The following is a 23,067-nucleotide window of genomic DNA, read 5'->3' on the forward strand; positions in this document are numbered from 1 at the left end:
TATCCGGTCAAGCCTTTGTTGGTTTGCCTTTTTTTTTTGTTCAGCTGTGTGGCAAGTTAAGTTTGATTTTAGCGTGTGTTGCATCCTGTAAGAGCTTTTAAAGGAATGACTGTTCCATCCAGAGCAAAGAATTAAAGGGGAAGTTCAGTATTTAACTTGATGTTTTGTATTGGCTGGGAGACTAATCCATGGTTTCTATTTTCTTTAAACATCAAAGACACACTTTAGCCAGCAATCTAAATAAATGAGTGATGGGGTAACCGTGCAATGTAAAATTGGTTTACTTTATGCCCCAATGCGAAACACTAGAGGTATTTTAATAGGCACAGTCCTTTCCACACTAGTCCTGTACACTAGTATTCTCAGATCTAATTTAGTGTGGTTCAGCTATGGAAATATGCCTCCCCCAAATTGCAAGGGTGATACTGCTAAGGTTGTCAGCAGGGCTGTATTTCTCAGTCTTGTACACTAGGTGGCGGCATTACTCCAGAGTCAATACTGAGAACTGCGGATGAACTTAAGGTGCTTGGTAAGCAACATGCAGCAGGAACTCTTAACTTTAAACACAGTCCCTTGGTAATGATGTTCCTAAGGAGGGAAGTCTTGACTCCTGTTTGAAATGTTAACCTGACATTCATATTAGTTCTCTGAGAAGAGATCAGGCTAAGGCCCTGATAATTTTGTGACCTTTATGATGGTGCCACCTACCACATGTGGATGCCATTTAAAAAAAGTGCTAATTAAAGATTGTCAAATTGTCTCCTTTGGGAATCAAGGTGTCTGAGGGGACCACCACAGTGGTGCACAACCTGTACAAGATGATGAAGAACAGCGAGCTCAAGGTCCCAGGTCAATGACTCAGTCACCAAGGTAGACCCCATCATCCTCCCTTAGTAGGGCCATGCTTGACTCATCAGTTCAGTGCCATAAAATAATGGTACTGTACGTGATCACCCTCCTGAGTAAGCAGCGGTATTGACTCCCTCATTTCTCTCTCTCTCCCTCCAGAGCAAGTTCGACAAACTGTATGGCTGCAGAGAGTCTTTGATTGACGGGATCAAGCGGGCCACCGACGTGATGATTGATGGAAAGGTGGCGGTTGTTGCTGGCTACGGTGACGTTGTCTAGGGCTGCATCCAGGTCCTCCGTGGGTTCGGTGCCCGTGTCTTCGTCACAGAGGTGGACCCCATCAATGCCCTGCAGGCTGCCGTGGAGGGTCTGGATCCTTTTCAGTTTGATTATGTTATTGTTCAGATTGAATTTACATTCTCAAAATATTATTGGAGATTTGTTATAGGTGTGCGTTCAGTTATCTTGGGTGCCTAGCAAATATGATCTGAAGAATTTGTTTTAAGTTGAAGTCCATTTATAATTGCTGTACATAATATGCAAACATTTTCTGTTTGACCCCATGTCATTTGTTCACTGCAGCAGAGGTAGTATCAAGCTTAAGTGTAAAAGCAATGTTGTACATTACTTTTGTGTTGGCTTTTGTGATTGTTGTAGGATATGAAGTCACCACCATGGAGGAGGCTTGCAAGGAGGGGAACATCTTTGTGACCACCACTGGCTGTGAGGACATCCTTTTGGGCAAGTAGGTATCATTTTGGAGTCTAGTAGAACACCATGCAACCCATGTTAAACACACGCAGTCAAGTTGGGCTAACTCCATTTAATCGCTTGTTTGGGCAATAGGCTGTTGGACGAGCAGTCGCAAATAGATTGTTTTTGTTCATGGCACACAAGACACCTGTCTGATTTGCTCCTGTCTCTTTGGACTAAGCCATTGTGGAGGCCACGGGGATGACACGGTCCAATAAGAAGAGTGTGGCTAAGTTGCACAAGGTATGTCTCTCTCAGAATTCGTTCTCCCGCCATTTTGTCCACATTCATTGTTTCATAACTTAATTGTGTGAATTGTTTGCCCTTTTATTGTTAGTCTATCAATTCCCCATTACATAGATCACCAGGAAGTAGTACATTGTTTCATTCCATTTATGAGTTCTCAATTTATTCATTGTATTTACTTTGGAGCGCTCCTGTCAGTGTTGAGTAAGGACACGGACCTGATTACGCATATAGAAGTAGGTCTATGCCACCTGGCCTGCACGCAAGTGTAGACCTATATGTTTGCACATTTGGGACATCTGTCTTAACTCAAGACCACTAATGACCAGTGGCGCTTCTTAAAGTAATTTTTTCTTCACTTCAAACCACAAGTAAACCAAGTCTGTTTATAGAATCCATTGAGAATGACAGTAGTTCAATGTACTTGAGCAATATTTCCATCTCTCTCCCTTTCGATAACCACTGCATGAAAGGGGAAAAATGTTATGCTCTGATCCAGGTGAAACGCCATAAAATACCTGATTTACTTCTTATCCCTTGCACAAATAGCCTACAGCTGTGTCTGCCCTGAGCTCACTGGATACGAGGGCCTAGAATATTTTATACAATGCTGCACGTTTCCTAGCGAAAGGTTCGGGCCGGACCAAGTCAATACGTTTTTTTGCAGACAGGCCATGTGTTGCAAATATGTTTTTAATTTTTTTTTATATAGGATTAATTTTTACAGGCTTTTTTTATTAGGCTGTTTTTATATCTGCAGGCTGCAATGTTTTTATTTGTTTACTTTATGTAGGCTATTTCTACATGGATGGCAATAGAAGTAACTTTTAGATTTGTCACTATCATTTAGATATACTTTTTTTTATTAACCACATGACAATGACACTTAAATGTCCTTGTTTTTCCATGAAAACATGCATGAAATGAATAGGAAATGTAGTCAAGATGTTGACAAGGTTATAAATTATTTTTTATTAAAATAATAATTGTATCCTTCAAACTTTGCTTTCGTCAAAGAATCCTCCATTTGCAACAATTACAGCCTTGCAGACCTTTGGCATTCAAATTGTCAATTTGTTGTGGTAATCTGAAGAGATTTCACCCCATGCTTCCTGATGCACCTCCCACAAGTTGAATTGGCTTGATGGGCACTTCTTACGGTCAAGCTGCACCCACAACAGCTCAATAGGGTTGGGATCTGGTGACTGTGCTGGCCACTCCATTATAGACAGAATAACAGCTGACTGCTTCTTCCCTAAATAGTTCTTACATAGTTTAGAGCTGTGCTTTGGGTCATGTTGTAGGAGGAAATTAGCTCCAATTAAGCGCCGTCCACAGGGTATGGCATGGCGTTGCAAAATGGAGTGATAGCTTTCCTTCTTCAAGATCCCTTTTACGCTGTACAAATCTCCCACTTTACCACCACCAAAGCACACCATCACATTGCCTCCACCATGCTTGACACTCCAGCATCTTACATTTTTCTGCGTCTCACAAATGTTTGTCTTTGTGATCCAAACACCTCAAACTTAGATTCGTCTGTCCATAATACTTTTTTCCAATCTTCCACTGTTCAGTGTCTGTGTTCTTTTGCCCATCTTAATCTTTTATTTCTATTGACCAGTCTGAGATATAGCTTTTTCTTTGCAACTCTGCCTAGAAGGCCAGCATCCCAGAGTCGTCTCTTCACTGTTGACGTTGAGACTGGTGTTTTGCAGGTACTGTCTCTCCTTTTCTGGGGAGTTTCCCATTGCTTGGAAAGCAGCCACGGTTCGTCCTTATTTAAAGGGGTAGATAAATCTGATCCTAACTATTATAGGCCTGTTTATTGACAAGTTTTTCCAACACTTTTGATAATCAACTGACTGGCTTTCTTGATATCTATAGTATTCTCTTGGGTATGCAATCTGGTTTCCGCTCAGGTTATGGATGTGTCACTGCAACCTTAAAAGTCCTCAATGATGTCACCATCGCCCTTAATTCTAAGCAAATTGTGCTGTTATTTTTTTGACTTGGCCAAAGCTTTTGATAAGGTAGTCCATTCCATTCTTGTGGACCGGCTAAGGAGTATTGGTGTCTGAGGGGTCTTTGGGCTGGTTAGCTAACTACCTCGCTCAAAGAGTGCAGTGTATAAAGTCAGAATCTGCTGTCAAGCCACTGGCTGCCACCAAGGGAGTACCCCAAGGCTCGATCCTAGGCCCCACGCTTTTCTCAATTTACATCAACAATATAGCTCAGGCAGTAGGAAGCTCTCTCATCCATTTATTTGCTGGTGATAGTCTTTTACTCAGCTGTCCCCTCTTCGGATTTTGCGTTAATTGCCCTTAAACAAAGCTTTCTTGGTGTCCAAGCTTTCTCTACCCTTAACCTTGTTCTGAACACCTCCAAAACAAAGGCCATGTGGTTTGATAAGACGAATGCCCCTCCTCCCACAGATGTTATTACTACCTCTGAGGGTTTAAAGCTTGAGGTAGTCACCTCATACAAGTACTTGGGAGTATGGCTAGATGGTACACTGTCCTTCTCTCAGCACATATCAAAGCTGCAGGCCAAAGTTAAATCTAGACTTGGTTTTCTCTATTGTAATCGCTCCTCTTTCACCCCAGCTGCCAAACTGTAAACTGGTCATCTCTGTATACCTGTCGCAATACTCACTGGTTGATGCTTATTTATAAAACCCTCTTAGGCCTCACTCCCCCCTGTCTGAGACATCTACTGCAGACCTAATCCTTCACATACAACACCCGTTCTGCCAGTCACATTCTGTTAAAGGTCCCCAAAGCACACACATCTCTGGGTCGCTCCTCTTTTCAGTTCGCTGCAGCTAGCGACTGGAACAAGCTGCAACAAACACTCAAACTGGACAGTTTTATCTCAATCTCTTCATTCAAAGACTCAATAATGGACACTCTTACTGATAGTTGTGGCTGCTTTGTGTGATGTATTGTTGTCTCTGCCTTGCCCTTTGTGCTGTTCTCTGTGCCCAATAATGTGCGTACCATGTTGTGTTGCTACCATGCTGTCTTGTCATGTGTTGCTGCCTTGCTATGTTGTCTTAGGTCTCCATTTATGTAGTGTTGTGTTCTCTCTTGTTGTGATGTGTGTTTTTGTCCTATATTTATATTGTATTCATTTTTTATCCCAGGCCCCCTTCCCCACAGGAGGCCTTTTTTGCCTTTTGGTAGGCCGTCATTGTAAATAAGAATTTGCCTAGTTAAATTTAAGGTAAAAAAAATGATATATTTATATTTAATGAAGCTGCCAGTTGAGGACTTGTGAGGTGTCTTTCTCAAACTAGACACTCTATTGTACTTGTCCTCTTTCGCAGTTGAATTAATGAATGCACTGGTGTTCTCCCCAGACACTTTGAGCAAATGAAAGACGACTCCATCGTTTGCAACATCGGCCACTTCGACTGTGAGATTGACCTGAACTGGCTCAACGCCAACTCCGCCGAGAAGATCAACATCAAGCCGCAGGTTGGACTAACCCCCCCCCCCCCCCCCCCCACACACACACACACACACACACACACACACCCTAGATGTGCTATGTACGTTATGTTGTCTTCTGTAATTTAGTTCTCCAGTTTTGACCTAAACTACCGTTCTCCTGCCAGGTGGACCGCTACCGCATGAAGAGCGGTCGCTACATCATTGTCCTGGCCGAGGGCAGACTGGTCAACCTGGGCTGCGCCATCCCCGGTTTCGTCATGAGCAACTCTTTCACTAACCAAGTGTTGGACCAGATTGAGCTGTGGAAGAACACTACCAAGTACTCCCTGGGAGTCCACTTCTTGCCAAAAAGGTGAGCTATTTATAAGAGAAGCGACGTAAATGCATTTGTCTTTTCATCATTAGATTGACAGACCTGTATTCTGTAGCTATTTAGTTGTGAGTATCCTATATATGCTTTTTTCACAACCTGTAAAGAGTTCTAGGTTTTCTTTGCCTGCAGTTTAATAGGGAAAAATGTAGTGTCACTGTATTCTGAAATTGACCCCACTAACTCCTGGTTGAAATACAGTGGGGCAAAAAAAGTATTTAGTCAGCCACCAATTGCAAGTTCTCCCACTTAAAAAGATGAGGCCTGTAATTTTCATCATTCATCACTTCAACTATGACAGACAAAATGAGGAAAAAAAATCCAGAAAATCACATTGTAGGATTTTTGATGAATTTATTTGCAAATTATGGTGGAAAATAAGTATTTGGTCAATAACAAAAGTTTATCTCAATGCTTTGTTATATACCCTTTGTTGGCAATGACAGAGGTCAAACGTTTTCTGTAAGTCTTCACAAGGTTTTCACACACTTGCTGGTATTTTGGCCCATTCCTCCATGCAGATCTCCTCTAGAGCAGTGATGTTTTGGGGCTGTTGCTGGGCAACACGGACTTTCAACTCCCTCCAAAGATTTTCTATGGAGTTGAGATCTGGAGACTTTGAAATGCTTCTTACGAAGCCACTCCTTCGTTGCCCGGGTGGTGTGTTTGGGATCATTGTCATGCTGAAAGACCCAGCCACGTTTCATCTTCAATGCCCTTGCTGATGGAAGGAGGTTTTCACTCAAAATCTCACGATACATGGCCCCATTCATTCTTTCCTTTACATGGATCAGTCGTCCTGGTCCCTTTGCAGAAAAACAGCCCCAAAGCATGATGTTTCCACCCCCATGCTTCACAGTAGGTATGGTGTTCTTTGGATGCAACTCAGCATTCTTTGTCCTCCAGTTGAGTTTTTACCAAAAAGTTATATTTTGGTTTCATCTGACCATATGACATTCTCCCAATCTTCTTCTGGATCATCCAAATGCTCTCTAGCAAACTTCAGATGGGCCTGGACATGTACTGGCTTAAGCAGGGGGACACGTCTGGCACTGCAGGATTTGAGTCCCTGGCGGCGTAGTGTGTTACTGATGGTAGGCTTTGTTACTTTGGTCCCAGCTCCCTGCAGGTCATTCACTAGGTCCCCCGTGTGGTTTTGGGATTTTTGCTCACCATTCTTGTGATCATTTTGACCCCACGGGGTGAGATCTTGCGTGGAGCCCCAGATCGAGGGCGATTATCAGTGGTCTTGTATGTCTTCCATTTCCTAATAATTGCTCCCACAGTTGCTTTCTTCAAACCAAGCTGCTTACCTATTGCAGATTCAGTCTTCCCAGCCTGGTGCAGGTCTACAATTTTGTTTCTGGTGTCCTTTGACAGCTCTTTGGTCTTGGCCATAGTGGAGTTTGGAGTGTGACTGTTTGAGGTTGTGGACAGGTGTCTTTTATACTGATAACAAGTTCAAACAAGTGCCGTTAATACAGGTAACGAGTGGAGGACAGAGGAGCCTCTTAAAGAAGAAGTTACAGGTCTGTGAGAGCCAGAAATCTTGCTTGTTTGTAGGTGACCAAATACTTATTTTCCACCATAATTTGCAAATAAATTCATAAAAAATCCTACAATGTGATTTTCTGGATTTTATTTTCTCATTTTGTCTATCATAGTTGAAGTGTACCTATGATGAAAATTACAGGCCTCTCATCTTTTTAAGTGGGAGAACTTGTACAATTGGTGGCTGACTAAATACTTTTTTGCCCCACTGTATATTATATGATGTCTTGTGACGATTCAAAGAAATTGAAACTAGGCTGAATGGGAATAATGGCTTTGATTAACCCTGTAATAGGTAACCGAAATGAGGCTCTTTGTACTTGGAGCTGAAATTGAGCACTGCGCAGTCATTTTAAATTGAGTGACACATGGGTTGTGGTGAACATCTTAAGGCCTTTAACTGAAGCCATACACTCAGAGCTGAGCGCAAGAGATATGCTTGTGGGAAGTTGGGAACAAAGCCAGGGATGGTTCGAGGTCAGTCTATTGCCTTAAGAATGTAGTTTTATTTATTTATTTATTTTGTTTAAGAGTACATGGTCTGTCAAACATAAGAACCACCACTGATATCCCTCATTCTTTTCCTGCTTGACCTGTTCAGCCTTTTTTGACAGCTCCTTTTTGAATTATGTCTGTTCTTGAGACTGGCATTGAGACCAGTTTTGGCATTTTTCCTGCGATTTTGACCTAACTGCTTGGGCGCAACCAAGCATGTTTTTGTTTTCAGGGGAAAATGTGATTTGCGTGACGATTGAACCCATTACAATACGTTTTCTCCCCGTGTAAGATAACTTTATTCTGAATTTGACTTGTAATGTCCTTTTTCTCTTCTTTCTGCAGCTGGATGAGGAGGTGGCTACCGCCCATCTCGACAAGCTCGGCGTCAAGCTGACTAAGCTGTCAGATAAGCAGCCAAATGCCTGGACTTAACTGCGAAGGACCCTTCAAGCCCGACCACTACCACTATTGAAAAGTTTGTCAGATAGGTGGCCAAGCAGCGGCCCAGAGTCATGGTGCAGTCTGGGTAGGGGTAGATTCCCAGGAGTCTTCTGGTGGCTAGGACATTTTTGCTAATGCCCTGCTTCAACTTGCATTCAAATTTTCTTGCCCACTGTATGCACTTGCCTTTAGATTCTAACCAGAGCTCCATTGCCTTTCAAGTAACAAGTGCTAAATGGCTTCTAAAAGCCCCAATCTTGTTATAGATTGCATTCCCTCTTTAAAAGCCTGGTTTTATTTTTAGTTGAAAGCCCCAATCCCTGTACTATTCAGGTTTACAATGTAGTGGCTAATATGGCAATAAGTGCTGATTTCATATTGTCTTAAGGAAAATCCACCAAAGTACCACCAAAGCAGTTCTTGCCTGGCTTCAAGTATACTTACTCAGTTCTAGAACATCTATAGTGACTTCCCTATTCTGTTTTTATTTAGCTTTATCTTGCCAGTGTTGTGAGCTGTAAGAGAATGGGGTGTGGTCAGGTCAACTATACTGCCATGTTTTGCGGTTACATCATGAATATCTCAAGTGTTGCATTTCATACAGGAGTTGTACTATTGTGAAATGTGATGCAATAACGATCACATTTTACTGGGTTGTAATTCTCTTTTATTTACTTTTGTTGGATTACTGTTGAAATAATGCAATTCTGGCAGCAATGCAGAGGGCAACTCCACGCAACCTGCCGGACCCCTCAATTGAAAATGACAGATTCTGCCAGGACACTTCATTACTGCAATTTGTCTGCCTTTTGCTTAAGTCTATTCCAAACAGGTGAAAATTGCCATGTTTGAACCAAACTGGAATTATGCAAAGCTGTTCGTTGGGGGATTGCGTGGATGAACGCTATTAATTCAAATGTACACTGCAATCTCCCATCAACTTACAGATTTTGCTTTTGATTCAATGCTACTTGGCTCCGGAGGATCCATCAGCTAATTGAATAATGGCGTTTTTTTTTCTCCGTTATTGGCACCAACTCAGTGGCCTGGTTAGTGTCCGCCCTGAGATTGGAAGGTTGTGAGTTTAATCCCTCGCCGAGTCATACCAAAGACTGTATAAATGGGACAGGATGCTTCTCTGCTTGGAACTCACCATTAAGAATATAGATTGGAAGGCCCTGCAATAGACTAACGTCCTGTCGAGGAGGTGTATTTCTGCATCAAGCTGCCTCGTGCTACAGAAATATGAACCGTTCCGGATCGCGCAGGGCTTGCTTACCTTTGCTTACCACCTAAAGGTGGTTTATTAAATGTTTCATTACTTTGTCAATCAACTTGTTCGCAATATAAATTATCAATATGGACCTTTTTAATTTACTTTTTTTTATTTATTTTTTTTACTTTGAGGTCATTTTGACCCCAGCTAAAATAACTTATTTTTTGTGCATATAAAAATCAGCCCCTGGTATAAATACTGCAACACAGAACTCTGATACTCAATCTACACCCACAGCTGTATTGGTGCGTATTCTCTAAAAGGTAGTCGTTCTTGTAAAAATCTAAACCCAGGTTTCTCTAGAGACATTAAGTTATCCATGCCACCAGAGGGTGAAGGGGGACCTTTATACAGTTCACCTGCAGATATGGAACACCTTATGTACACACCTATGGTAAAAACTAGGTAAGACTGTGAACAAAATCGATATTACCTTACATACAGTGTACAAAACATTAAGAACACCAGCTCTTTCCATGAGACTGACCAGGTCAGCTACAGGTTAATATTGGTTCATTATTTGGCAGGCACTGAACAGACAAATGTGACAACTAGCTAGATGGTTACAGTAGTTGCCTTAGTAACCAAACAAATAGACTTACTAGTTAAGCTAAGCAAACCATCATCCAACTTTACTATTATGAAAATCTAATTCAACAATGAAGTTAAGGTTTCCAATTTGACTTTTGCTTTCAAAAGAAGTTCAAATAGAACATGTAAGAACTTAGCCATTGAATTACATCATGCAATAGGGAAATAATGCACACTCTAGAATGCCCTTCAAGACAGTCAGAAATTAGTATTCAACAATGCCATGGTGTAATCAAAGATGATCTATCTGTGGTAAAATGGTTTTAAATATGCATTGATAAATGATTAAATACACATTTACCTCAACCTTTAATGGGTACCTTTAATATAAAGTGTTACAGGTTGTTTATTTGAGCATTTTAAACATCTATCAAAAGACCACGTACATACGAAAAAAGATTGCAGTCAGAGTGCAGTATAACTGCAGTATTCTGCAATTACTGCGTCCAAAATACTGCAGTTACTGCACTTTCAAAACTGAAATCTTTTTTTGTAAGGTTGGGAATGCAAGGGGTAACTTTAGGGATAACCAAAGTACCCTGTGGGCCATTAGACATACTGAACCGTTGAAATTGCTGCCAAAGTGTTTTCCTGGGGCACGAAACTGCTCAATCAACCTTTTTCTAAGATTCTTTTCTTTTGCCTGTGAATGGGAAACAGCTGCTGCCTGTGGTACCCAAAGTGTCACTCCCTCCCGTTGATGTGTTTTGGCTCCTCACTTTTATGACTTGTACTGGCTGGGCCTGGTCAATGTTTACAGCCCAGCTCATTACACTGCTCTGAGCAGCTCAGTCCTCTATCATGAGAGCCACTGGTCTGACTTTGATCTACGCAATGCTGTTTTACCGCAAGGTTTTGTCATTGAAAGTGTCTGAGTCTCCACAGCAATGTTCTAGAATATTGGACAATTGGCTTTCATACTTTCTTAGTTCTCTGGGAGGCAAACTCAGCAAAAAAAGAAACGTCCTCTCACTGTCAACTGCGTTTATTTTCAGCAAACTTAACATGTGTAAATATTTGTATGAACATAAGATTCAACAACTGATACATAAACTGAACAAGTTCCACAGACGTGACAAACAGAAATGGAATAATGTGTCCCTGAACAAAAGGGGGGGTTCAATATCAAAAGTAACAGTCGGTATCTGGTGTGGCCACCAGCTGCATTAAGTACTGCAGTGCATCTCCTCCTCATGGACTGCACCAAATTTGCCAGTTCTTGCTGTGAGATGTTACCCCACTCTTCCACCAAGGCACCTGCAAGTTCCCGGACATTTCTGGGGGGAATGGCCCTCACACTCCGATCCAACAGGTCCCAGACGTGTTCAATAGAATTGAGATCCGGGCTCTTCGCTGGCCATGGCAGAACACTGACATTCCTGTCTTGCAGGAAGTCACGCACAGAACAAGCAGTATGACATTGTCATGCTGGAGGGTCATGTCAGGATGAGCCTGCAGTAAGGGTACCACGTGAGGGAGGAGGATATCTTTCCTGTAATACACAGCGTTGAGATTGCCTTCAATGACAACAAGCTTAGTCCGATGATGCTGTGACACATCGCCCCAGGCCATGACTCCACCTCCATATCAATCCCGCTCCAGAGTACAGGCCTCTGTGTAACGCTCATTCCTTCGACGATAAACGCGAATCCGACCATCACCTCTGGTGAGACAAAACCGCGACTCGTCAGTGAAGAGCACTTTTTGCCAGTCCTGTGTGGTCCAGCGACGGTGGGTTTGTGCCCATAGGCGACGTTGTTGCCGGTGATGTCTGGTGAGGACCTGCCTTACAACAGGCCTATAAGCCCTCCGTCCAGCCTCAGCCTATTGCGGACAGTCCGAGCACTGATGGAGGAATTGTGCAATCCTGGTGTAACTCGGCAGTTGTTGTTGCCATCTTGTACCTGTCCCACAGGTGTGTTGGTACAGGTGGTCTGCCACTGCGAGGACGATCAGCTGTCTGTTCGGGCTCCCTGTAGCACTGTCTTAGGCGTCTCAAAGTACGGACATTGTAATTTATTGCCCTGGCCACATCTGCAGTCCTCATGCCTTCTTGCAACATGCCTAAGGCATTTGGGGTATCTTTCTTTTGGTGTTTTTCAGAGTCAGTGGAAAGGCCTCTTTAGTGTCCTAAGTTTCCATAACTGTGACCTTAATTGCCTACCGTCTGTCAGCTGATAGTGTCTTAAAGACCGCTCCACAGCTGCATGTTCATTAATTGTTTATGGTTCATTGAACAAGCATGGGAAACAGTGTTTAAACCCTTTACAATGAAGATCTGTGAACTTAATTCATAAAAATCCAAATATCTTTGAAAGACCAGGTCCTGAAAAAGGAACGTTTTGTTTTTGCTGAGGCTACCTATACACAAAAAGTGTATCATTGTCACCCCCTGATCTGTTTCACCTGTCTATATGCTTGTCTCCACCCCCCTCCAGGTGTCGCCTATCTTCCCCATTTATTATTATTTTTACGAATTATCTTTGAAAGACAGGGTCCTGAAAAGGGACATTTTTTTTTTTTTTGCTGAGTTTAGTTACAATATGTCATAATGGGCTGCTGGTCTATCACAGCTCTGCGGCTGTGGATTCTGAATTGTGCCTAAAGAGTTTTGATACCAGTAACTATTTCACTGGGAGGACAATGGCACCGGAGGTGATGGCTGCTGTTTTACGGGCTCCTAACCAACAGTGCTGTCTTGTGTGGGTTTTTTTTCGCGTTGTTTGCAACTCATTTTGTACATAATGTTGCTGCTAACGTCTTACGACCAAAAAAGAGCTTCTGGATATCAGAACAGCGATTACTCACCTCAAACTGGATGAAGATATTTTTCTGTAATGAGTCCGACGCGAATGATATACTGCTTCTCCGAGACCAGGCCCAAATCCCGTTATTCGTGTGAAGAAAAGACGGGGGTGGAGATCGGGTGCCTTGTGAGAATTAGTCAGCAAGTGGGTTACACGCCTCTACCATCTGTTCTATTGGCCAACGTGCAATCACTGGAGAAGAAACTGGATGATCTCCGTTCAAGATAATCCTACCAACGGGACATTAAAAACTGTAACATCTTAACATCATTCAGCCATTCACAGAGTAATGGCTGAACGATGACACATAATATACAGTTGGCTGGGTTTTCCGTGCATCGACAGGACAGAACAGCTACGTCTGGTAAGATGAGGGGTGGTGTTGGTGTGTCTATTTGTCAATAACAGCTGGTGAAGGATGTCTAATATTAAGGAAGTCTCAAGGTATTGCTTGTCTGGGGTAGAGTACCTCATGATAAGCTGTAGACCACACTATCTACCAAGGGTGTTTTCATATATATTTTTCTTAGACGTCTATTTATTTAAGGCCATAAGCAAGCAAGAAAATGCTCATCCAGAAGTGGCCCTCCTAGTGGCCGGGGACTTTAATGCAGGCAAACTTAAATAAGTTTTTACCTCATTTCTACCAGCATGTCACATGTGCAAGCAAAGGAAAAAAACCTCTAGACCACCTTTACTCCACACACAGAGATGCGTACAAAGCTCTCCCGTCTCCATTTGACTAATCTGACCATAATTCTATCCTCCTGATTCCTGCTTATAAGCACAAACTAAAGCAGGAAGTGCCTGTGACTCGCTCAATACGGAAGTCGTCAGATGACGTGAATGCTACGCTACAGGACTGTTTTGCTAGCACAAGACTGTAATATGTTCCCGGGATTGATCCAATGGCATTGAGGACTATACCACCACAGTCACCAGCACTGAGCTAAAGGCTAGAGCTCAATGCCCTTTCCCATGTGGACAAAGGGAACACCTATGTGAGAATGCTATTCATTGACTACAGCTCAGCGTTCAACACCATAGAGCCCTCAATGCTCAGTGGTGCATGCTTAGTCCTCTCCTGTACTCCCTATTCACCCACGACTGCGTTGCCAAGCACGATTCCAACACCATCATTAACTTTGCTTACGACACAACAGTGGTAGGCCTGATCACCAACAAAAATGATACAGCCTATAGGGAGGAGGTCAGAGACCTGGTAGTGTGGTGCTAGGACAATAACCTTTCAACATGACCAAGACAAAGGAGCTGATCGTGGACTACAGGAAATACGCCCCTATTCACATCTACGTGTCTGTAGTGGAGCGGGTCGAGAATTTCAAGTTCCTTGGTGTCCACCACGCCAACAAACTGTCATGGTCCAAACACACCAAGACATTTGTGAAGCGGGCACAACAATACCATTTCCCCCTCAGGAGACTGAAAACATTTGGCATGGGTCCCCAGATCCTCAAAGTTCTACAGCTGCTCCATCGAGAGAATCCTGACTGGTTGCATCACTGCCTGGTATGGCAACTGCTCGGCATCTGACCTTAAGACGCTACAGAGGGTAATGTGTATGGCCCAGTACATCACTGGGATCAAGCTTCCTGCAATCCAGGACCTATATACTAGGCGTGTCGGAGGAAAACCCCAAAAATGGTCAAAGCCTCCAGTCACCCAAGTCTGTTCTCACAATGCAACTGGTACAGATACCGGAGTGCCAAGTCTAGGTCCAAAAGGCTCCTTAACAGCTTTTACCCCTAAGCCATAAGACTGCTGAACAATTAATCAAATGGCCACCTGTGCTATTTACTTTGCTTTGTTTTTACACTGCTGCTACTCGCAGTTTGTTATTTATGCATAGTCACTTTACCCTTACCTACATGTACAAATTACCTCAACTAACCTGTACCCCCGCACATTGACTCGGTACTGGTACCCCCTCTATATAGCCTCGTTATTGTTAATTTATTGTATTACTTTTTATTTTAAATTTACTTTATTTATTTTTACTTTATTTATTTAGTAAATATTTTCTTAACTCAATTTCTTGAACTGCGTTGTTGGGTAAGGGCTTGTAAGTAAGCATTTCACAGTAAAATTTGATACCTCAAAGTTCAAGCAAACTAAAAGGTGAATCCTCATACTATCCTCATACTGAATCCTCATACCGGGGTTCAAGCTTTAGCCCCATAGCACCACCATCAAGACAAATGGGCGTGGATGAGCTGCTTCTGTACTCCTTATCACGCTTGCCAAATATCTGACCTTAACATCGAACAGATCATGCAATTTGCTTTTGATGCATTTTGAACCATTTTCAGTGATGTTGACTACTTTAAATGTATTTTCTCCAGAACCGCGGGACCGTTGGCACCAAATGTTCTATATAGAATCTATGTACCCATGTCTTTTCCAGGACACTAGCTCAAACTATATGGCTGCTATGAGCTTGTGAACCCGCATGAATAGTTTTGCCTGTCTGACAGTGCCACCATGAAGCCAAACTGAAACGAACTTTACAGGTTAGCTAGACTCATATCCCTGAGTGTGTGCCAAATTCCATGTGGTCGATCTGAACGTGCTTGCAAATGTTGAGTCTTGACAATGTTTGGAACATGTGTACCAAGTTGTTACAATACTAATATCCTCATATACATTTGTGCCAGGTCATGCCCACTTGAATGTTTATTGGTCAGTATTGTTGTTTGACATACTAGTCTAGAAAATGTTGTGTTAAGAGACTTTGGTTAATAGATGCTATATATCAAGTTTAATTCAGATCGGTCATTCTCTGCCAGAGGAGTAGCGTTTTAAGTGTTTTTCACAAAATTCTTAATGGCGGAAAATTCTAAATGGCGGACCTTGTGGGTCCTTGAGGCAAATGTGTTCCTTGTGAGGAGAGGGAACTATGTACCAAATTTCCGGATTCTAGGTTTCATGGGGTGAGCGGTGGGACTTTTCAGAGTTTGCATCTTCAATCACTTGTGGCCAATTTACATAGCATTGCTTGAGAGGGTGTGGCCCTTGGTCGTTAACCTTTTTTGCTCAACCTTGTAAGTCTTACCATCTCATGGGAATTTCTTCTTACAGAAGAAGAATAAAAATAATGCCAAAAAATAAAATAAGGTTTAACCCAGCTTCGCTGCTTGAACCCCTAAGGATAAACTGATGAGATGGGTAATATTTTTGTAGCATTTGGGCTTTTTTAAGTGTAGTCATAATATTCCAAAACGTGTATGCTTATGCACAGCAAATTCTCAGAGCAGCTCAAGCAATTTCTCCAACTGTCTACACATTCAAATGAAGAGGACACATACCGGAGCTGCGTTGGTTGCGTATTGTGGGGAGGTGTGCATTTGGCCTTTGCTCCTGTGGATGTTGGTCTCAGAGCTGCGTAGTTAAGTCGCAATGAGACGCAGGACTATCCCATTTCAGCGTCTGTGGACTATGATTTACGCTTTCGTGGGTGCAACACAAGTGCAATAGAAACCAGGCGTCCAGTACTGCTGCAGTATGATGATTCACAGCCATGATCTAAACAAGCGCAGCAGTTCAAATGAGTTTAAATGTGAAGATGACTTCAATGCACATAAATAAAGTTACCAAAAATGTAAATAGAAGTTTATTTCAAAATATGTGTTGATTAGATTTTTCGTTACATCAATAAAATAAGTGTTAATACAAGCCATATGCCATAGAAAAATTCAGTACTAATGGCCCTCAGTAAATGCCTCGTAGTAAATATTGTACAGTTATATTTTTACTTAAGAACAGACATTTTGGCTCCTTGAGTGCTTTTGCCAGTTTGTCTTTCTGTAAATAACATGTCATATTAATATAGAACTATAAAACATTTGTATTTCTCCAGTGCTAGTTTAATTTCTGCTGTCGGACAAGTGATCACATGCATGCAATACAACACTGCTGATCATTATGAGGTTATGAACACTAGCAGCATCAATCTTTGAAAACCAGGTAGGGGAACACAATTTGTGCTTCTTTTAAGGTGCTTGCCATGTTTTATCAAAGAGCCAGACAATTTGGCCCCTGGACTACTCAAGACAGTAAATCCAACACACTGTCTCTTTTACAGCACTGGCATGATGTGTAAGCTATTGCTTCATGTACATGTTTCACAACAAAGTCTTTATTAATAGAATATAATTGAAAAATATATATCCACTAATATAGGCTATGATTTAATAGGCCTTGGACTAGGACAACTTCTCCATTTATGGAAAGGTAGCCTACTTAAAGGACACAAATGTTTAATTGAACAGATTTGAATGAAAGGGTCAACTAGTCTCTAGTACACCATTATGGAACTTGTCTGGTGCCGCTTTTTATTTAATTTTTTTTTACCTCATATGAGAAATATTGTTTCAATTATTTGTAATGTCTCAAATTTGGAATGATAGTTGAAGGATTTGTGTGGTTTTAGGCCTACACATGTAGGCTCTGTCCTCAATTAATCTTGGCCATTATCCTCAGAAGTGAGACATCAAACAAGATGGTATGATAAGCCTACTCAGACATTTTCTCTCCTTGTGAATATGCCAAAATTCTGTTATGTTTCTTTCATGTCTTCAACACCGCGGATTTCCCATTCGACAATAGCACACAGTCTTGAAAAGGCGGCAGTGGCAGAAAGCGCAGTACTCACAGCACACATTATTAGGGGTTTTGCAGCTTCCCCACAATGGCACGCAGTTGGCGGGAGGAGGTGGACGTTTGTTTTTGACGCTGAATTTGTTCTGTGAAAGGAGGTTAATGATTTAGCCTTGCCTGCACTTGCACTAAGGGTACATCAATGAACATGAATGAATGCCATTATTAATGATGAATAGCCTACAACAAAGTATTAATAGTGTTCCCTTTACAATAGGGCCCTCCTTAGTAAATTCAGAAAAGTTTCTACTTTACGTAGGGCCCTGCAAAGTGACTAAACTAATATTTAGATAACATGAACTTAATTAGCATACAAGCTATTTGTAGCAATTTTCACCTCTTTGCTAATATGGTCATGAATGTCTTTAGCAATAGTCTAGTCAATTTGTAAATGCATTAATATATTATGTATTCGTGTTAACTCCTGCATTTACTCATGTTTAATAATGTACCCTTATTGTAAAGTGTTACCACTTGACTCATACTTTTCGTCAAGTAGAAACATGCCTTCATTCACACTGAAATGTTTTTACATTCAATGTCACAATAAGCTTCTTTTTTTTACACTATTGGCTATGTGTATTTTAGACTTATTTCCACCAACTTATCAATATGACACAAACATTAATAATTTTGACTTATTTTCAGAACATAGTTACCTTTCTTGGTTTCTTGATTTTTTTCTTTGCCGTTTTGGGCAACTCTGAAAAATAAATGTATTTGACATATTTTCATGTTTTCATTTCACAAGATTGGTGTTAGTCATTTTGACAGCTTTGCTTTTGAAGTCAACCTTGGAATACTTAAAATACCCAAGCAAAATATATCTGCATTTTACAATAATATTTCCTGCATATAACAGCAAAAGGGCACAAGATATCAGCACATATCAAAGAATGGAGTGATTTTTAGCAGCCCATTTATTTTTATTCCACACACTGATTATATGCCAGACCTAATGATTAACTGACCTACAATGACGATGGGTGGAGCATCTGACAGGCTCCCATTCTGTATACTCGAGAAAGAAGACTTATTGGTGGATAGCTTGTCCTCCAGTACCATGTGCGAGTATACCAAGAGAAACCAGGTGGAGCTTAGACAGCTCAGGAGAAACAGGGAATTCATCTCTGTGTTTTTCTGTCGGCAAGGTCGGCCTAAAGACTGTAGTGAGGACAGAGTGTTAGAAAGTAGGCCTATGGAAGACTATTAGAGCCCATTTTGATTGTATTGTGGTTGTAAACATATTCATATCAGATAAAGAATTTGAATGTCACAATTTACCCAGCAGTTCAAGCTTGTTATTGTATGGAAAATCAAATATAATTGGCACAAAACTGACCGCATGCACAGCAAAAAAAATACAAACATCTAATAATCAGCACATATCAATTTCTTAAATAAAGCTTTACATAGATTTTTAAAGATAGATATCTAGATCAATTCTGTAATTGTATCCAACATGCAAGTGCTACAATGGGAACATTTTGAATACAATCTCAGGCCTTGGATTGTTTTGACTGTCCTCAGCATAACTTCTCTATATGGTTTCTTTCAGCTTGGATGAAGATTTCTGTGGGAGCCTATACATAGTCAAGCTGAGCTGCTTCTTGCTTATAAAATTAGTTCAACTTTATGAAAAGGAAGTAGTCTCAATAATAGTCTTCAAATAGACATCTAGGGGCGGTTTCTAGGACACAAATTAATCCGAGTGCTGGACACAAAATCTAACTCAATGGAGAATACACGATGGTGCCGTACTGTATCGCTTCCGTCTTGCATGCTCCGACCCAACTTTGCAACTGCATTGTTGGGTAGGGCTTGCAAGTTAAGCATTTCACTGTACTTGTGCATGTGACAAATACAACTTGAATCTCCATGAAATAAATGCTTTTAAATCCTAGATAAGTCTTAATATGTGTCTGGGATACCGCCCCCTTAAGTGCCTTCAATACTTGTAAAGCTAGAATAAATGTCATGATTGATTAGCAATAGCATTTCCTCTAAATGTCCCTAGTTCCGTTAATTTTAAATTATATTTTATTTGGAATCATAATACCTAGTTGTTATGAAATTTACAAAAGACTGAGGTTAACAGTTACAGGAAATTAACATAAAGACATTTCAATCTGGATGATCATGGTGGATTATAACCCTGTGTGAGTATAGGGTTATAATCATGTACAAAGTGTTATCTGAAGTAAAATATTCACAAACAAATCAAATCAAAGCTGTCTAACATAAATCAATTGAATCGTGTGGTACTTATTAAATACCTTGTACAGTTTGAATTGTATTGCCATGAATTTATATGAAGAAAATATACCATTAAAAAATAAGATAATTTAATGTATGTCAAAGTTAAATTAATGTGCTCAATTTAAGATGTGAAATTTTCAATTAAATTAATTGGTTTATATTATCTTTACTCTGCAGGTAATTTGCATTATTTGCCCCATATGCTGTTTGAGACCCCCAAAAAATTAAGGAATGCATGCAAAGCCTTTTGCTTTTTATATAGTCTTAACTATCCAATGCGTAAATAGTCTCCACCATACAAAAAGCATTTTAAACCATTCATAATATGTATGATGAAATAGCTTTTTGACCAGAGTTTAATAGTACATTTTTTGTGACAAAAAATGTATTTATTTAGCCTTTTTTTCATTGGGGTGGTAGAGGTACATAAACACAAAGTATTGATCATTATGATCATATTATGTAGTGAAATGTTGTATCAAAGGAACAAACAGAAGTGAGCCTTCACCCCCAATCTCATTCCCCCAACCCCACCCATCCAACATGTCTCCCCCTCTGCATACCACCCCTTCCCCATGGTCCTGAAAGCAAAAAATGTGTGTATATATTTTGTTTGTATATATATTTTTTGTTTGTATGTGTTGGGCTTTAGCGGAGATTATTCATTAGAGTCAAGTGTATTTGTCCAGGCCTCAATTGTTTCTTGACTAGCGCCATTCATTCTCGCTGTTGATATTTCAAACGTTATAACTTCTAATAGTAACTGTATCCACTGGCGAATTGGGAGAGAGTAAGTTAAATGCCCTCTAATAGCCAACATCTTTTTTTTTGCGGCAGTGCTGCCAGCCAGCAGTAATCGTCTCTGATTAATTTAGATACAAGGAGCTATCATCGTTAAGTAACATATTAGATGCAACGCACTGAATATTTACATTCATGCACTTCTAACTGCAGGGCACTTCCACATCATATGAAGGAATGTGCCTACCTGATTTAGGGGACACAGTGAACATTTGAGGCCAATTTCACCGTAAAACATTTCCTTGGTTTTAAATCAATTCTGTGAACAAACTTCAAATGTATAAATTGATGGTTCGGATTATTGGATGCCAAGGTCATATTTTTCCATATACTGTTCCAATTAAAGGGTTGTTCAGATTCACTTAGATCTGTGGACCATACTTTTTGTCCTCACAACAGACTCCAATGCTTCCCACATCCTTTGAGTGGTGGAGCATTTTTGATACATATGGGAAACTGTTGAGTGTGAAAAACCCAGCAGAGTTGCAGTTCTTTACACAAACCGGTGCACCTGGCACCTACTACCATACCTCGTTCAAAGGAACTTAAATATTTTGTCTTACCCATTCACCCTCTGAATGGCACACATACACAATCCATGTCTCAATTGTCTCAAGGCTTAAAAATCTTTCTTTAACCCGTCTCCCCTTCATCTACTCTGATTTAACAAGTGACATTAATAAGGGATCATAACTTTCACCTGGATTTACCTGATCAGTCCGTCATGGAAAGAACAGGTGTCCTTAATGTTTTGTACCCTCAATGTATATTATAGAGATTAGTATTTTCGGGAGCCCAAATATAAATATAGAAAAAATGAGTTGTCTGGTAATGTGTATGTGCCTTTCAAATCATGGAATATTCTTAAACCATTACTATCCATGATATCAGCAAGGGTACGGCTGCCATATTTGGACCATTGGTGGATGCAAAAGGCTGCCCTACAGATCGCAATATTGGTGTATGGGCATGCCATTTCGATGGCATTTTCAATTTTGCGCCAAATAGAGATTGTGTGAGCAATAATCGGATCAAAGCTAGTTTACATTGTTTAAGGGATGAAGACTTTTACAGAGATTTAGAGAGATGTATTAACATCATTTTAAGGAGTAGTATTAATTTGACAAAAGTGCTGCGTTGATTTTGTGTCACATGTCAATGCTAAATTTGCTATTTTTAAATTTTGCTGTCAGTATTAATGGTTTTACTTTTGTACATCCACATAAATATTTAAATTGGAAATTCATTTAATTGGAAATGTCAATTATCAGTTAATCTTACTTCTCTCATCATTGATTTTATTGACCTATTTCAGCTATTTTAATGTTACTCCTTAATCACTATTGATAAATAAAATAGTTTTTCTTGAGTGTACTTTCAAAGAGCTGAGATTGACTTTGAAGTGCAAAGTGTAGCAATACAGGTGAAATCAGTCATTGACACCGACATGGTGGCGTAGCAAGAAGATAGGATTGCCGTGAATCAAAAGGTTGTAAGTTCAAATCTCAGGTGAGAACACGTTGAATATGAATTACTGTATAAATGAACATGCTCAATGTAATCATGTATGTCAACGTGTCAAATATGTAAGTTGAAAACATTGTATGTGTGTAGCAAATTCCACTGCCTTTTTTTTGTTGATAAGATGCCCCATTAGCAATTTCTAATTGAGACAATTTGAAAAACGCATTTTAAGTTGACTGAATTCTTGCCAACGTTTTCTCAAATTGTCGCTAACAAAAAAAATCCTGTGGAACCAGTTACTTAATAATAAATAATAAGTTGAAACAACTCAATCTTTTTTACAGTGTTAAAGTAAATGCTATTCTTGAATGATATAAAAAAAAGCTGAGCAAATGTGCAGTTTCATGACTAATGCTTTTGTTGGTTGATTTGTCTTCCATATCCTTCAAAGACAGAAAAGCCATTCAAGCTTCCAGAGTTACTTACCTCTGTAGTTTTTGATTGACAGGATCAACGTTTATCTTCCACTTTTTCCTGCAGGCTAAAAAGCTGCTCCTCACTCGTTGTCTGCTAATCGACAGAGAAATACCAGCCAGATCATGTGCTCGGGCAATGTTTAAGATATGGAATCAGGCAGGGGCGGATCCACATCTTTAGAAAAAAGTCTAAAAGAAGTCTACCAAGCAGGCCAGCCTTTTTGGGAAGATGCATGGCTACGCGCTGAGAACCAGTTAAAATTCATTGTCCTCTTTCGAAGGAGCCTTTGGGATTACTGGGCCAGGGCATGCATCTCCACGACAGGGTTTTACATATGCGTCAGAGGAGTTGCAGGATCTAATGTTTACAACTGTAGGTTATGACCTTATGGGGACGCCTGGGCTTCATTATGTAAAACATTGTGAGTAGTCACATAATGAACGTAATGAGCAGTCACAGAAAGCTAATGCTATATTTTTAAGTGAACAGGTGCCCAATAATTTTACTGATATGACCAAACTGCATTTCCCAGGATACAAATCGTAAAGTTGC

General features: G+C 40.5%; 2 protein-coding genes across 2 annotated transcripts; one reads left to right on the forward strand and one right to left on the reverse strand.

Annotated features, from left to right (window-relative positions):
• The first annotated feature begins 5,169 nt into the window (after positions 1 to 5,169).
• ahcy (adenosylhomocysteinase) lies at positions 5,170 to 8,154 on the forward strand. The gene is made up of 4 exons (XM_090204180.1): positions 5,170 to 5,327; positions 5,468 to 5,655; positions 7,617 to 7,701; positions 8,065 to 8,154. Exons 1-4 carry the CDS (start codon positions 5,223 to 5,225, stop codon positions 8,152 to 8,154), a joined length of 468 nt encoding a protein of 155 aa, XP_090060306.1. The 5' UTR covers positions 5,170 to 5,222.
• A 9,182-nt stretch (positions 8,155 to 17,336) lies between these two features.
• On the reverse strand, positions 17,337 to 22,578 carry asip1 (agouti signaling protein 1). The gene is given in 4 exon segments (NM_001184778.1): positions 17,337 to 17,600; positions 18,174 to 18,217; positions 18,486 to 18,678; positions 22,525 to 22,578. Coding segments are annotated over 3 exon segments (369 nt in total). The 5' UTR covers positions 18,643 to 18,678; positions 22,525 to 22,578; the 3' UTR covers positions 17,337 to 17,432.
• Between the last annotated feature and the right edge of the window lie 489 nt (positions 22,579 to 23,067).

Source organism: Oncorhynchus mykiss, chromosome 17 (genome assembly GCF_057628025.1).
Source record: "Oncorhynchus mykiss isolate SJ-2025 chromosome 17, ASM5762802v1, whole genome shotgun sequence".
Classification (NCBI taxonomy): Eukaryota; Metazoa; Chordata; class Actinopteri; order Salmoniformes; family Salmonidae; genus Oncorhynchus; species Oncorhynchus mykiss.